General features: G+C 43.9%; 1 protein-coding gene across 1 annotated transcript; it reads left to right on the top strand.

The window, feature by feature from the left end:
- Nucleotides 1-16,977: 16,977 nt before the first annotated feature.
- LOC121764173 (zinc finger and BTB domain-containing protein 11-like) lies at nucleotides 16,978-17,367 on the top strand. Its single transcript, XM_042160231.1, has one exon. The coding sequence runs from the start codon at nucleotides 16,978-16,980 to the stop codon at nucleotides 17,365-17,367; it is 390 nt and encodes a 129-aa protein (XP_042016165.1).
- The last annotated feature ends 304 nt before the right edge of the window (nucleotides 17,368-17,671 follow it).

Here is a 17,671-nt window from a genome sequence, read left to right as displayed (position 1 = left end):
GCCATTGTGGCCGCCCACCCGATTGATAGGTTCCATGATATGAGCCCGGACCCATATGTTCACATAGAGCATGCGGAGTTTCCCGAGAATTTGATGGTGGAGCAACAAGAAGACGGAGCGGGAGATGAGGAAGAGCATGAGGAGGAGGCCGAAGTAGAAATCTCACCGCATGGTGATGATGGTGCAGGGACGAGCACACAAAGAACACGAAGCCGCCGAGAGCGCGAGGAGGAGGACTACGCTTCCCTAAATGAGAGGATTGCGCGGATGGAGCTTAGACAAGAGGAGTATTGGGCTCGGAATGAAGCCCGTTGGGAGCAGTACGAGATAAATTGGAATCAATTCACTGATTTCAACAACGCGCAATGGGCCAACCTAAACGGCCGGCTCGATGAGTGGCAACATCCGCCCCCTCTGCCGCAGTAAAGGTCCATGGGAGATCCACTCTCATTCAAACTTATCCTTGCTTTGCTTGGAATAAGTTTGGGGGGTGTCTAGTGGATTCCCTTTTACCTCTCTCTCTCTCTTGTGTTTGATTTATGCATTTGATTGATGATCCCCGAATTGTACCCCTATTCTTTTGCATACACTTGATGATGATATTTGGGCATGTAACCTTAACTTAGCTTTGTCTTTGATTTTGGATTTTGGGAAATGTTTTCTGTGTTCCACTTGTTTTTGTTTCTTAGGTTTGTTTTTCTTGTTTTCCTTTGTGTTGAGTTATCTCCCTTGGCTAGGATGATAGTAGGGTTGAGAAAAATTGAAATTTGAACGAGTGTGAGACATGTTGGAGGAGTTGCCAATGATGATTTTGTGCAAAAATTTTCGAAAACCTTGTTGATATGGCTAAGGAAAATGTGATTTTTCATTTCAAATTGCCTAAAGTGAATTGCATGGTGCCTTGTCTTTTGCCAAAATGACCTTGTGAGAATTGAGCCTATATTGTTCCTAAATGTGTGTTTTATCTCAAGCATGTCGTATGTTTCTAGAACTTGCTCGCAATTTCTTCGAGTCTAGATAGTGATCATAGAGATAAGGGAGGACGTTAGGCCATCCTTGTTAGCCAAATCCTACTTCTACCCGTTATCATGTTAATAATCTTTGTTAGCCCACTTTGAGCCAATAACCTTTTCTTTGACAAACCATGGGGTTGGATTTCTTGTGTTCTATTTTTGAAAAATCAAAAGGGAATGAAAGTTTGAAGGGGGAATTAGCAAATGAAATAGAAGCTTATTGAGGTAGAAAAGCAAAAGAAAAAGAAAGAAAGAATAGTGATGATACCATGCAAAGCATGGAGAAAAAGAAAGAAAAGAAATAGAAAAAAGAGAAAAGAAAATAAAATTGAAAGTGAGAAATAGTTAATAATTGGCATTTATTGGAAAGGGTGTCGTGAAGGTTGAAAAAGAGGTGAAGAACAAAAGTGGAATGTTGGTAGATGAGAAGAGTCTAGGCAAGCCTAGAACTAGCTAAGATTGGGGAAGAAAGTTGGTGAAGTTGAGCAAGTTAAGGTATTGGGAATTAAAGTCACTTTAGCCAAAAATTACCTCACCTATCCAAAAAGCCTACATTACAACCTATTGAAAAGACCTTTCGGACCTTATATCTTTAATCACACCGTAGTAGAGGAGAGTGTAGATTTCGAGCAAGCCTATGGTAAACTATGCATGTTTTGATGATTTGAGAGTTATGTCATGAGTTTATACACTTTGAGAGTGAGTGAAATTTCTAAAATGCACATTGCATTTTCTCCTTGAGAGGGCAAATTGGAAAGGTTGAGTACATGATAGTAACTTGAAGCTATATTTCATAATACTTTACATGCATCCGAGGCCATTGATACTTGTCGTATTTTATTTCTATTGAGGCAATGATGACACTCCACATCCTTGCATGAGTTTGTAAGTCTTGTTTCTTTCTTCTTGTTCGAGGACTAACAAGTGTTTAAGTTTGGGGGAGTTGACAAACTCATTGTTTAGGATGTTTAGATGGGTGATTAACACATGTTGTTGAATCTTTTGAGGTATAAAGTATATGTTTCACCCACTTTTCAGCTATTTTTAGAGTTAACGAGTTTGTCGGAGTTTTGATGCAAGAACAGGTCTAAAACGGGCAAAACAGAGCGAACGGGCTGATCACAGAAATTTTGCCCGACCGGGCGATGTCCATATAAAAAACGCCCGGTCGGACGTTAGCCGAAGACAACAGAAAGTTCGCTCGACCGGGCGTTTTTCATCCAACGAAACGCCCGGCCGGGCGTTTGAAGACTTCGTCGCGATTTACCCAGAACGCCCGGCCGGGCATGTTCCCACTTACAAATCACCCGGCCGGGCGATAGCTGCTATTGCCCACTTTTGCCTCTTTCTCACTCCGGATATAAAAGGATTCTCACTCATTTCCAAACCCTAACTCCCACACTACGAATCTGAGCAAGAAAGCAAAGTTTTGAGAGGATTTGAAGTCAAGGAGCTTCCCATTTTCAAGAGATTGAAGGAAGGAGACTCCCCACCATCAATTCCACCATAGGGAGTTCTAGTTATCATTTCTATTATGTTTAGCTTTGTTTTCCTTGTTTTTGCTTTTATTTTAGCTTTGACTATGAGTAGCTAAGCTTTTAGTAGGGATTTGGTGAAGTTTGAATGGATTGTATGGATTGAATCTATGGTTGAATGCATATCTATCTCTTTTGTTGGTTTTGTTGAGCCTTGGTCTTTTAATATCTAATTGCTTAGCTACCAATTAGATAAATCTTGTGCCTAATTGATGTTATTGAGAAATACATGATTAGGATAGATGTGTAATCAACAACTCCGTGCATTACATGTAGTCGAGAGATGCATGAGCTAGAGAGAGGGCTTGGGTCCGTTGTGCTTTGGAGTCAATCTCGAATTATATGGACGAGACTCCTACACTAGAGATTGACCCACGTGTTAGATGCACCTGAGAGGGGGTCTAACCGATTATCCCGACTTTCCTTACCACATTTGAGGCCAAATAGATGAGCATGACCCGTAGATGAAATCCTTGATCCATTCTAACGGATCCATTTCCCTATACTTTCCCAATTTGTGTGAAAACCTATCTTTGTTTGTTTGTTTTTCTTAGTTAATTGTCTTACTAGCTTAATTATTCTTTGATCTTAGTTAAGAAAACCAAAAACCCTTTTTATTAGTCTAGATAGTGTTCAAAGTTGCATCATAGTACTCAAACCGGCTTTTAGTCTTCGTGGATCGATAATTTAGCTCGATAATTTAGCTTGCCACGTGCTACTTAACTCGTACACTTGCGGGTGACGCTTTTGAATGCTAAATTAGCATGAGTCAATGCATCAATTCGACATGGATGAAATAGACGATTTTAATCAGCAGTACTTACTTGGATTCCCATAAATTTCTTTCTTTGAACATCTGATAAGTCGCATTCTAGGCATTGGTTACTGGTTAGTATAACGTGCTTAATTGGATTATATCTGCAAAACAGTTGCTAAAGTGTGCAAGAAAGGGTACTAGTCAGTACGAAATGGGTCGGATAACTCAGGTGAACAAAGCGCCATAAGGGTACAATACTGACCAGGATGCATGCCAAAAAGGCTCGAGATGGAGAAGAAGGATTGCTAGGAAGGATCAACCAAGGGCAGAAGAGTCATTTCACAAAGAGAGTCTACCCTAAAAATCAAGGGCATGCCTCCCTATAAAAGGAAGCCACTTTGAGAGAGAATCATCATCGACACTCACACTTAGTTAGAGTATTCTCTCTCGGTTAATCAGTTCCTTCAGCATAATCCAAAATCTTCTCATTCCTCGCCACAACCATGGTCACCTGAAGTTCCACCAGAGAATCGCCTTCCATCGTTTCAGCCAGTTTATTTCGTAGTCGTAGCAGTTTCATCGCCCGGAGTGGCAAAACAATCTTTACTCGCTTTCCTAGTTAATCTTTACTTGTTTTCCTTTCGTTGGATCTGTTGAATATTCAGTACTTGCTATCTTTTGAAGTGTCTGTTGTGATCCAAACGTTTTATGCAATGAAGTTGTTTTTTATGCATCTCTTCCGGTTGAAATCTATTTCATTCTGCCTAGGTAGCTTAGATCTAGTTGTTACAGTAATTTCAAAGTGTTGAAGGCATGATTTCATTTGGAGCTGCTTGATTTGTGATTGTTAGTTAAGTTGCTGTTTAGATTTAACTTCTGAAGTGAGTAAGTGCGAGATATGAGTTTACGCGATTCTGCCACCTTGCATGTCGTCGAGTATGTGTAGTTTTTTATTTCGCTCGTTTAATCTTTGAATTTTAGTGAGTTAATTTGTGGATCTGAATTGTGGAGTTGTTAATCTGTAATTTCAACTATGGAATCTGAGTTTGTTTGATTTTGTTCATGCTTGTTGAAGAAGACAACATCCACATCCAAGTTTGGGACCACTTTTACTTTTTAGTTGCTTTTGCTTTTGTCCTTTGCTTTTCTGCTGGTACCCTACAGATCTGACAGTGTAGCCACCCACCCACCACTTATTCTCTGATATTCCGTTTAGCCTTTTATAATAACTATCTACTTTCCACATATCTCTGAAACACCGTGTCCCCCACTCTCACGTACACAGCCACATGTCATTCACTTTCACACCACCCAGTCAGTATAGTACCACATTTAATTCCTGTCTAGGTAGAATCTCAACCCAAGCGTGGTAGCTAACCACCCCCCTCCAGACTATCACCACAATTACCAAAAGCGCATCCATCTCTATGGGATTCGACCCTTACCTCCACTATACTAGCCAGTAGAATGTTGAGGAATTTCTTTGATGCCAGGTTCAGGCTTAGCCGGGGTATCTATCCTGATCAGTAGGATACATCCTTGCTTAACACGACACCTGCAAGCCTGCGAGGCTCATCAAAATGGCGCCGTTACCGGGGATGGAGCGCGTTATTAACTGTTATTGTGTGTGATATTTTGGTGTATATATTGTGCATAATTTTTCTCTTTCTTTTTTATTTCAGTTTATGAGAAGCAGTTCGGCTCCAGACCATTGGAAGCCGAAGATACTCCAACGAGGGACTATACTCGTGACCACTCGTTCTGGCCTGTCGACAGCCCTGTCTGACCTAGGCACGAGTAGTGATGAAGAGCAAGACACAATAGAAGGAGGAATACAATAAGTGGTACTACAATTGGAAGGTAACCCAAGGAGGATGGCTGCCCAAGTAGACGATGACCCAGCGATCGGATCGTTGAACGCGCATGCCGACGGAGAACCGCCGCAAGCCATAGTTGTCACTCCGGGACAGACAGCCTGTGATGTGAAGCCCCATGTTATCGCAATTCTACCCACGTACTGTGGGAAAAGTTATGAAGGGCCCTACGAGTTCCTTCATGACTTCTGTAAGATTTGTAAAGCACAGAGAAGGCCAACGGGGGCGACCGAGGATAACTACAGATTGAAGGCTTGCCGTTCGTCCTACGGGGGGAGGCCAACACATGGTTCATGCGGCTGTCACCCAACTCCATTGAGAGTTGGGCCAATTTCAAGTCAGCCTTCTTAGGTGAATTTTTCCCATCATAGAAGACGAGTGCGCTGAAGAGAGAGATAACCAGTGTGAAGCAAGAGTACGATAAACTGCTGAGCGATTATTGGGCGAAATATATGAGCCTTTTGGATGCGTGTCCAAACCATCGCATGAAAGATATAGAGATACATCACACCTTTTATGAGGGGATGAATAAGGCAACAAAGGATCTGGCAAACTCGTCGTCAGGATGAAGCATCACGCAATTAAGGGTCAACGAAGCGAAAAAGGTCCTAGGGAAGCTTCTGAGCGCGAAGAAGTACGACAATTCGAGAGATAGATACAGCAGAGAAAGGATTGCGAGTGCTTCGGCCGCTGACCAGGAGCAGAAGATAGAGCAAAAGATGGACTTGAAGATGGAAGAGCTGAAAAAGGCACTCCTGAGCGCGATCGAGAATAACACGCCACCGCCTTCCCCAACTGGGGGCTATAAGGGTATAGAGCAGGGAAATCAAGGGCCAACCTACGATCATCCAAATGACTTGGTTAATATGGACCAAGTAAATGCTGCAGGATACTATAACTCTAGTGGGAATTGGATCCCAGAGAGACAGCGGGACGCACCATGGAGGGACCATCTAAATTTTCGATGGGGCGATGGGAACCAAAACCAAAACCAAAACCAAGGTCAAGGTCAGAACCAATACAACCCCCACCCGAACCAAAATCCCAACCGTGGCCTAGTAAACCCCGACCACCAATCTAACTGGTCAGGGAGGAACCAACAACCCCACAACCAAAACCCACAGAACCAAAACTCAAACCCTGTTTATATACCACCCCACTAGAGGAACAACCAAAATTACTAGAATCAGCATAGTCAAGGTCCCCAACACCAACAAAACCAGAACCAGAACAAGAATCAATATCACCAAGACCAATACAACCCTCCTGCCCAGTATAACCAATACCCTCCTAACTAGAACCAGCAAAACTTCCAGAATTACCAACCCATCCAAAACCCCCAGTATAGCCAGCACCAAGGTCCGAATCAGTTCCAATATCCTAACAGGTCAAGGAGATCTATGGAGGACATGATGGGAGAAATGCTCGCTTCGCAGCAGAGTATCTAGGGTGAATTGCAGTCTAATAATGAAGTAGTACAGGGGATGCAGAATACCCAGAAGGAGTATAAGGCAAACATAGATAAGATGAATAGGAAACTAGCCCAGCTGGCGAATTCGATGGGTGAATTGAAAGGGAAGTCAGGGAAACTCCCGTCTACAGTCCATGTACCTGAAAAGGCAAACGTGAGCAAGGTCACATTGCGGTCCGGTACTGCCTATGATCAACCACAACCGAAGAAACCCAGTGGAGAGCCTAGTAAAACGAAGGTACTGAGCGAAATCATCTCGGAGAGAGAGCTCAACAGACCTCTGCCTCAAATGCAGGATCCGTTTTCTTGGGAGAAGCACCATTGGAAAAAGATGAAGCCAAGGGCGTACGACCCAGGGGAGACCCTCGTAAAGAAACGGAACCCACGAAAGAGACTCAAGCCCAGAATGTGCCCAAGAGAGACTCTGGAAAGGCTGTTCAAGAACCGGTGGACGAGGCGAAAGGGAAAAAACCATTCCATTACCGTTTCGTGACTAGAAGGAAGAAGGAGAACCCAGTGGATTACATGTCAATTTTTGGGAAGCTGGATGCCACCATACCATTCCTCCAAGCCGTGAAGCTACCCCCGCTTGGAAAATTTATCAAGGAGTTCATAGCCGGGAAAGCCCAGGAGGATGAAAAAATCATGGTGGAAGGGATGGCGTCAGCAATTGTGTAGGAGAAGCTACCGCCCAAAAGAGTCGACCCAGGTATGTTCACCTTACCCATAACTATTGGAGATGTAAAAATCGAGCATGCGATGTGTGATCTGGGAGCATCTATAAATGTTATGCCATTATCTATCTATAATCGGTTGAAGGGAGTAAAGTTGTCAAACACGAGGGTGTTAATCCAACTGGCTGATAGGTCATGCATAAATCCTGAGGGCGTGTTGGAAAATGTATTGGTGAGAGTGCATAATTTTACTTACCCTGCTGACTTTTATGTGATCAATATGAGTGAGTCTGAAGCTAGAGAGTCTAGCGGTATATTGTTAGGGAGACCGTTTTTTAGAACAGCTAAGACAATCGTGGACATGGCTGAGGGGACAATTTGCATTGATTTTCATGGAGAGAAATTCACCTTTGACATCAATGAGGCCATGAAGAAGCCTATCGATTCTGAAAATCTATGCTATGTTGATGTAATTGACCCCCTAATCCAAGATTTTCTTGAGACCGAATTATTGCAGGAAAAACTCCAAGCATTGGATGTATATGGACAGGCTGATGTAGAAGCAGCTGCATAGTGCGACCTAATCAGTAGCCAAGGATTGACCGATGAAGAGATAGAAGGAGCAATTAAGGACTTTTGTCAGAAATCAAAATTTATTGGAGCCGTAGGGGCTCAGCTACCAGCTAGTACAGAGGGACTCTCAGATGATGAGTTAGAAAAGGAGGGGGATGCTGCAAAAAGCCTTCTACCCGCAGACACACTTCCCCCACAAGTCGAATTGAAGAAACTACCAGCAAACCTGAAGTATGCCTTCCTCGGGGAAGAAGACTCATATCCTGTGATTATCAGCAGCAGCGTTACGGAAGAGCATGAGGCAAGGCTACTGACTGTGCTGAGCAAGAACAAAAGAGCGATTGGGTGGAGCCTTATAGATTTGGGGGGAATAAGCCCCGATGTCAGTATGCACCACACCCAGTCGGAAGTAGGGGAGGATGATAAACACATCGAGGAGAAGGAGACCAAAGTGCAACCAGAGGAACCAGAGCTAGTAGTACCACCAGTATTGAAACCAAAAGCAGTTAAAAGAAAATTGGTGTTGAAGAATGATCCTAAGGCAGAAAGGCCGAAGCTAAAGAGAGTGTTGCAAATGTACCTCGGGCGATGGACATCCAGCAAGGCAAGAGCAAACACGGCAGCAGGTGCAGTGGAGATCTCTAGTGAAGAAGAAATGACTACTCCTACAAAACCTGGGGAGGAATCCTTGTCAGCTACCAACCTGGAAGACGCCTTGACAACAACAGAGATGATCTCACCCACGCCGAGTGACCAGAGAGAAGAAACTGATGAGATGGCTGAGGGTCTGGACCTAGCATCAAAGCCAGTAGGTCATGAAGAGCCAGTAGATGACAACACCAATATCCGCGTGGAGACCCGACCTACTGCCCAGAAGGAGCCTTCGACACCAATAAAGGAGAGACTGGAGGAAGACGAAGAAGGAGATGAAGATAGGTACCTCCAGGAGAGGAAAAGGAAGGGGAAAGCCCCTGTTACAAAGAAGTCGAGCAGCAAGAAACAGCGTACGGTCAACACCAGCGTCGTCATCTATGAACCAGAACAGAGAACCCCACCACGCCGACGGGAGCTAAGTGACAGTTAGTACACCGCCAGTGAGGAATCGGAGTCAGACCGCGACGTCTCCCTAGAAGACGAGGAGTATGGCGAACAACAGCTCCCACACAACCACCGTGAGTTGATACATCCTCCGGTGGAAAGATTGAAGTACCGGCGTTGGAAAGTGGAGCTCACTGACGAGCTAATAGAAGACATGAAGCATTTCAATACCAAAAAGCTTCAGGATGCTTTTGATGACAAAGATGATGGCAGCAAGCAGATTAAGAGCGGAAAGGTACTCTATTTTCCTTCTATTGATGAACTGAATGCCCGTGAGCCTTTCTTGTCACATTTGCGTGCGTTGGGTTTTGATTGGTTGTTGGAGAATAGAGACCCGAGTATACCTATTAGGTTGGCAAAGGAACTTTTCACCACCTTTAGATTCAGGATCACTACTGACCTAGATGAAGAGTCGATAACCTTTAGGGTATTCAGGAGAGAAGTGAGGATGAGTTTGATCGAGTGGACGGTCATATTGGGAATGTGTAGCCTAGAAGAGGCCATAGGGCCAAAATGGAGAAGTAGGGAGAGGGGGATTCCCCGGAGGCACATCGAATTTGAACCCCAGGAAGCGTGGGAGGAACTAACTCACCCAGCTGCTGGGCAGTTTGCATCTACCATATCCCGCTCCATTCATTTCAACAATCCCATCTTGCACCTCGTCCAACTATACCTGGACTTCAATCTGCTAGGGAAATCGAACTCTGCAGACCGGACATCCATGACCGAACTCTACCTACTCTGGTGCGCCAAGCGCGGGAGGAGAGTGCATCTGGGGTTCTGGACCGCTTATCAATGCCACCTCATTGCCACACACCCTGCAAGAAATCTTTCCCTCTGCCACATATTGGGAGCCTTCGTGAGGAACAACATAACTATTTTGGAGGCTGGAGGTTTATCTCCCTTGTATATGGTGGGCCCTCCTGGCCTGTTTGATACGTTTTTCTTCGTCCGCACGAATACTGTCTATATCAGAGAAGGAGCCCCGCGTTTTTATGCCATGGGGGAAGAAGCTATCCCTGCTAGGGGAGTAGCAATAGGCCAAGGCGCACAGGTTCAAGCTCAGAGGCAAGCGAACCTGGAGAGGGCGGTGGTTGAACTAGCAGAGGAGAACAGGCAAGTGAGGGCAGAGTTGACCCGTCTGCCGAACGTGATGGGGAGCATACTACAGGAGTTAGCTAAAGGAAACACAGTTAAGAGAACTGGAATGAGCGGCCATGGAGGCCAGACTGATGATCCACAGGTAACAGAGAAGAAAGAAGAAGAGCCGGAGGAAGAAGGATACGATGTACCGACAGAGTCTGAGGAGAATCAATCTGAGTCCGAGGATGAAGAACCCGAGGAACCACCTGCACCCAACCCTACCCCGCGGAGGAATAGGAGGAATATGTGACCACCCACCCTACTAACCAGTTAGTTTTCTTTTCCAGTTTTAGTTTTTTTTTGTTCTGTTATTTTAGGTAGAGTAATTTTGTGTAGTATGTGTATGCAAACCCCATTCACAGCACATAGACCATGCAATAGTCTAAGTGTGAGAAGTACAGGGTTTGCTACTTTGGTGCATGTGTATATGTTTGTTTTCTTTTCGTATGCATGTTAACTCACACTTAGCCTATTTCTTAGTCTAAGTGTGAGGAGTTTGTGTATATATGTGTTTGTATTTGTTTAATTCTGTTTAGGTTTTCAACTCTCCCATTTAGCCTATTGCATAGTCTAAGTGTGAGAAGTTTTTGGCCTAAGTATGTTTTGTTCTTTTTTTGTTAATGCGTCTGTATGTCGGCCATACTAGCCATTCTCATTTTCCACTTCACAGCCATATCTGAGGGCAGACACTTGTGAAGTGGGAGGGGGGATACAATGGCCAATATGACATGCATATATGTGTGGTATGTGTTAACTGTGTGTGCTAGTGTTTGTTTAGGTCTAGGATTTGTATATATGTGTTTATGAATGGGCTTAAAACTCAACTGCCTCGAACTGACGGTGAGGGGAATTGAGGGAGATAACGCATGCTGGACAATGGAAACCACACCCCCCTAGTATCTCCTAGTCAGTGTAGATGATGCAAGTATGAGAGAAAAACTCATCCTTAGAACCAGATACAAAAGCCCTCCTAAATGGTGAGTTATAAGCCTAAGTGGAACCACTTTCCACCAAGTTAGAAAAGAAAAGAGTGGCTGCCACATGATGCCTAGGGTAAGGTGACCGCGTGTAGCAAGTCCTGAAGGCAGTAGGAAACCCCATCCGAAAAAAAACATCCCTTAGAACCCCTCTTTCTAGCCAAATCTATACCCAGATATAACCCACTAGCCACTGGGACTGTGTGTGTGCGAGGCACAAGGCAAGAAAGCGACTGGCCAGGAGAACATACAGGAAAAACCAACTGGAGAAAGAAGTCGAGGGGCAAGGAGAAAATCGACCAGGAAAAATCCCAGGTCCAAAAAAATAAGAAGGAATAAGGGTGGCGAAGCCACATAAAAATGTTAAAGAAAATGGTCGAAAACACTTGACCACGAAAAGAAGTAAGAAGGAATAAAGGTGGCGAAGCCACAAAGAAGCTACTGACCAGTTGGAGTCCAATATCAGGAAACGTCCAGCCGAAAAGAAGCAACAGCCAAGAGCCCAAATGCACACAGTTCCCCCACGTCAAAATAAAGTAGTAGTTTTTGAACCTTAGAGCTTTAGGAACATCCACCCCCAACACTACAAACCAATAACCCCATTACAAGCTCTAAAGCCCGTCAGGAGCCGCACGTGAGATCTGAGTCCGAAGCATCTGTGGTTCAGCATTTTGAGAGAAAAAGGGGAACGACAGAAGTTCAAGGCTGTCTAAGGCCGGATTGCACCTGATCCCAAGGGAATGGATGGTTGAAAATATAGCCCGATCAATGTGTTTAAGTACTTGTGTGTCTGTTTATATGTGTTTGTCCGTTATTTATGTGTTTTTCTTTGCGTCAAAGTTTAGAGTCTAGTATAGGATAGGGTCGGTCAGGGTGTAACCAGGCTAGAATTCGACTTATTTCTCTTTGTTTGTTCTTCACGCTTGAGGACAAGCATGTGGTAAGTGTGAGCAGTTTGATAAGTCGCATTCTATGCCTTAGTTACTGGTCAGTATAACGTGCTTAATTGGATTATATCTACAAAAAGTTGCTAAAGTGTGCAGGAAAGGGTACCAGTCAGTACGAAAGGGGTCGGATAACTCAGGTGAATATAGCGCCAGAAGGGTGCAATACTGACCAGGATGCATGCCAAAAAGGCTCGAGATGGAGAAGAAGGATTGCTAGGAAGGATCAACCAAGGGCAGACCTCCCTATAAAAGGAAACCACTTTGAGAGAGAATCATCATCGACATTCACACTTAGTTAGAGTATTCTCTCTCGGTAGATCAGCTCCTTCAGCATAATCCAAAATCTTCTCATTCCTCGCCACAGCCATGGTCACCTGAAGTTCCACTGGAGAATCGCCTTCCATCGTTCCAGTTAGTTTATTTCGTAGTCGTAGCAGTTTCATTCCCGGAGTGGCAAAACAATCTTTACACGCTTTCCTAGTTAATCTTTACTTGTTTTCCTTTCGTTGGATCTGTAAAATATTCAGTACTTGTTATCTTTTGAAGTGTCTGTTGTGATCCAAACGTTTTATGCAATGAAGTTATTTTTTATGCATCTCTTTCGGTTGAAATCTGTTTCATTCTGCCTAAGTAGCTTAGATCTAGTTGTTACAGTAATTTCTAAGTGTTGAAGGCATGATTTCATTTGGAACTACTTGATCTGTGATTGTTAGTTAAGTTGTTGTTTAGATTTAACTTCTGAAGTGAGTAAGTGCAAGATCTGAGTTTACGCGATTCTACCACCTTGCATGTCGTCCAGTATGTATAGTTCTTGATTTCGCTCGTTTAATCTTCGAATTTTAGTGAGTTAATTTGTGGATATGAATTGTGGAGTTGTTAATCTGTAATTTCATCTATGGAATCTGAGTTTGTTTGATTTTGTTCATGCTTGTTGAAGAAGACAACATACACATCCAAGTTTGGGACCACTTTTGCTTTTTAGTTGCTTTTGCTTTTGTCCTTTGCTTTTCTGCTGGTACCCTACAGATTTGACAGTGTAGCCACCCACCCACCACTTATTCTCTGATATTCCGTTTAGCCTTTTATAGTAACTATCTACTTTCCACATGTCTCTGAAACATGTGTCCCCCACTCTCACGTACACAGCCACATGTCGTTCACTTTCACACCACCCAGTCAGTAGAGTACCCACCTTTAATTCTTGTCTAGGTAGAATCTCAACCCAAGCGTGGAAGCTAACCAACCCCCCCTCCAGACTATCACCACAATTACCCAAAGCGCATCCATCTATGTGGGATTCGACCCTTACCTCCACTATACTAGCCAGTAGAAGTGGGTTGAGGAATTACTTTGATGCCAGGTTCATGCTTAGCCGGGGTTTCTATCTTGATCAGTAGGATACATCTTTACTTAACACAACACCTGCAAGCCCGCTAGGCTCATCAACATCCTTGATGGAAATACTCCCCGCTTATTTTGCACCCTTGATCGACCCACATTTTGCAAATCAAGATGACAATACTTCCCTTTTCCTATGAGAGTTGTGACCCATTTCCAGTTCAAAGATCACGGTTAAATATTCAATTTCAAACACTTTGAGCAACTTGCATTTGCAAATCAATGTGCCACTTCTTATCTTGGGTACATCCGATCGCTATCCACTTTCAGTTGCGTGAGCACGAGCTTTGCTCTTATATTTTCAGATATGTCGATTGACAACAATTTTTCTTACTCATCATTCGTATGAGCAATATTTTAACTTCGCAAGCCCAATCGCATTGTTATTCTAAAGTTGTTTGTCTCCAGAACCTTCAGAGTAAGCTCATTTTTCTAAACCTCGTCTTTAATGAATGTCGTATTCTTCTTGGAACTCCTGTCAACTCTTGTTATTTTGCAAACATGTATATGACAAGTTCTTTCTTGCAAGAATGAGATTTTCTCATGTTCAATTCCACTACATGTTTGTTCCATCTGGGGAATTTTTACCATGTCTTCAATGATCGTTAAGACTAGCATACCCACTTCATTCTTAACGAGTTACTTTGGCTGCTACCCAGAGGTTTATCTTCTTGACAATTTTCTTGACAACATGCGAATTCTTGAACGTGATTCTATTTTCACTAGCTTTGACATTTTTAGAGGATGGTCAGCGCGACTTCGTGGCAATTGCCTACACTTTCATGTGCTACTGCGACTGACTCTTCCAAGCTTTAACATATTTAAGCCATCAATCTAATGTTAGCAAGATCCTCTTGAATCTGAATGGTCAATTGGACCATACTATTTGATGCCTACTACGAGAACTCCAATTTAATTCGTTTCGTCCTATTTCATGGCACATTTCATTTCTTTCGAGAAATCCCCAAGTTTTATAGGTTTGCTTGAAACCTCTTAACCAGTGTGATCTTTTGAAAGAGTCAAACCAGAGAAATCTTCAAGTTTATTTGAGCTTAGTCCTGCTATCCTTGTAAACCAATCATTGCGAGTTGGTGATTTTAATTCACAGAGTCACACCGGAGATGTTATTTTTGTCACCTTGAGTAATTTGAGAACTTTTTCCAAGACAAGGAATTTTTTTCAGTACTTCTTCATGCTGAAATCATTATCATCCAAGTTAAGTCTGTTTGACTAAATTTCCAATGCAAGACTCTCAACGAAGGCAATGCCTTGATCATTTCCGAATACCTATGAGAAATAAGTACTGATAGACAGACATGAGTAATGATGATACACCTAACGACCCTGTCATGCCGCACGAGTTAGATAAGAATAGTTGATCGATGGATACGCGTATAACGAATAGAAATAAGTGAGTTGCGAGAAATGGATATTCACGCCATGGTTATGCAAGATCAGTTGTAAAGGAAGTACAAGTAGTCTCACAGATTACGTATTAGCGAATAAATGTTGACAATAAAAGAGGTGGTGATTTAGAAACCACAAGAAGGTGAGACAACTGAGGAAAAAAAATGGAGTCCCCGCAATAGGAAAACAAGCACGGATGTCAGTGATAGACTATGACCGAATGTTTTGTGAGATGGCTCGGTACGCCCCAAAGCAAGTGGATACCGATGAGAAGATGGCTGAAAAAAAAAATTATGTACCGGTCTGAGGTATGAGATACGTATGACGCTGGCTAGTCACGGAGGATTGTCTTACACTGAAGCTCTGAGACGAGCGCTAGACATCTAGGCCGCTATGCCAGGAGAGAAAACTACGCCGGCTATGAACCCTACTCCATCCCTGGCTCAATCCCAGGCACTCAGGGACAAGAGGAAGTGGGAAGGGCCACGAGCCCAACCTGAACCTAAGAGGGGAGGGTATGGACCAAGCAAGTCACAGAATGGTGGATACCAAGCTGCCCTGGATATTTCAAGGGGAGCACATCAAGGTCCAGTCCATGTCCCAAATGCAACAGACTGTATGGCGGCATCTGCAAGCCAGTAAGCTGATGAAGAAAGGATGTCCGACATATCTTGTCTACCTGGACAAAGAGGAGAAAAAAGGAAGAAAATTGGAAGTGGTCGAAATCGCTTGTGATTCTCCAGATGTGTTTCCTGACACACTATCTGGTCTACCGCCAGACCGACAAGTAGAATTCACCATAGCTCTAGAACCAGGATCAGCCCTTGTATCAAAGGCACCATATCAAATGGCCCCAAAGGAACTGGATGAACTGAAGGTACAGCTGTAAGAACCCTTGGACCTGGGATTCATCAGACCCAGTGTCTCACCGTGGGGAGCACCTGTACTGTTTGTCAAGAAGAAAGATGGGACCATGAGAATGTGCGAGGATTACCGAGATCTTAATAAGCTAAACCTTAATAACAAGTACCCGTTGCCCATAAACGATGACCTGTTTGACCAACCCAAAGAAGCCAACGTATTTTCCAAGATGGATCTGAAATCGGGATATCGCCAGTTGAAGATCAAACCAGAAGATGTGCCCAAGGCGGCATTTCGGACCAGATACGATCACTACGAGTTTACAGTGGTGCCGTTTGGACTGACCAATGCACCAGCAGTGTTTATGGATCTAATGAATCGCGTTTTTCACCCATACCTCGATAAGTTCGAACTAGTCTTCATCGACGATGTGCTGATATACTCCAAGAACAGAAAGGAACACGAGAAGCATTCGAGGACTGCACTAGAGACGCTGCAGGCGAAGAAGTTATACGCCAAGTTCAGCAAGTGTGAATTTTGGCTCAACAAGGTGAACTTCCTTGGACATATCATGACGGCAGAATGAATCCGAGTAGACCCCGCCAAGGTGGAGGCAGTACGAAATTGGAAAATGCTAACTACGCCCAACGAGATTCAAAGTTCCTTAGGACTAGCTGGGTATTGCAGAAGATTCATTGAAGGATTCTTGAAGATTGCATGGCCAACGACTCAGCAACTCAAGAAGGGAACCAAGGTCTTATGGTCTCCCGAGTACGAAACGAGTTTTCAGTTGTTAAGGGAGGAATTGACCAGCGCACCCGTACTAGCAGTCCCGGTGACGGGATGGACTACGTTGTCTATAAGGATGCCTCCAAGAGCGGGCTTGGATGTGTGTTGATGCAAAATGGGAAGGTGATCGCTTATGCGTCACGACAACTCAGACCACACAAGCTCAACTATGCAACACATGATCTAGAACTAGCGGCAGTGGTCCACGCGTTGAAAATTTGGAGACACCACCTATACGGAGTTAGGTGTGAAATTTTCACGGACCACAATAGTCCCAATTATTTCTTCAAGCAGAAGGACCTGAACATGCGATAGAGGAGATGGTTCGAATTAGTAAAAGATTATGACTTTGGCATAAACTACCACCCGGGCAAGGCTAACGTTGTGGCAGACGCGTTGAGCCGTAAGAGTCAGCACCAATTAGCAGTCCTGTTCACCCAGGAGGAAGAACTACTTAGAGATGGTGCAAGCACCCGAGACGGTAGGAGGCATAATTTCTACTCTAGTAGTTGTCCCCGATCTGAGAGGCAGGATCGTCGGGGCCCAGAGACGGGACGAGGCTCTAGAGAAGTTGCGTCTAAAATTGAGAATGAGCAAACGAGAGAATTATCAGGAGGAGGCAGACAATGCACTCATGTTTGAAGAGAGATTGTGTGTGCACAACCAGGAGGAGCTTAGAAATGAGCTAATGAGCGAAGCACACGATACCCCATACACCGCCCACACAGGAAGTACAAAGATGTATCAGGACTTAAATAAGAAGTTCTGGTGGGATAGTATGAAGAGGGATATAACATCTTACGTTGAGAGGTGTATTGCCTGTCAACAAGTGAAGGCACTGCACCAATGACCTTATAGGAAGTTGTAGCCGTTAGAGATTCTCGAGTGAAAATGGGAACACATAGCCATGGATTTCGTCACGGGACCACCAAAATATCAAGTAGGAAATACTGCAATTTGGGTGATAATCGATCGTCTTACCAAGAGCGCTCACTTTGGACCAATACCGATTACGTACGGATCGGAGAAGCTAGTTCAGTTGTACGTGAGAGAAATCATCCGCCTACGTGGCGTACCAACAACGATCACGTCAGACAGAGATGCGAAATTCACGTCCAGATTTTGGAAGAGCTTACATAAAGAGCTAGGGACGC

Source organism: Salvia splendens, chromosome 14, assembly GCF_004379255.2.
Source record: "Salvia splendens isolate huo1 chromosome 14, SspV2, whole genome shotgun sequence".
Classification (NCBI taxonomy): domain Eukaryota; kingdom Viridiplantae; phylum Streptophyta; class Magnoliopsida; order Lamiales; family Lamiaceae; genus Salvia; species Salvia splendens.
This window is presented reverse-complemented; position numbering and strand designations above follow the sequence as displayed.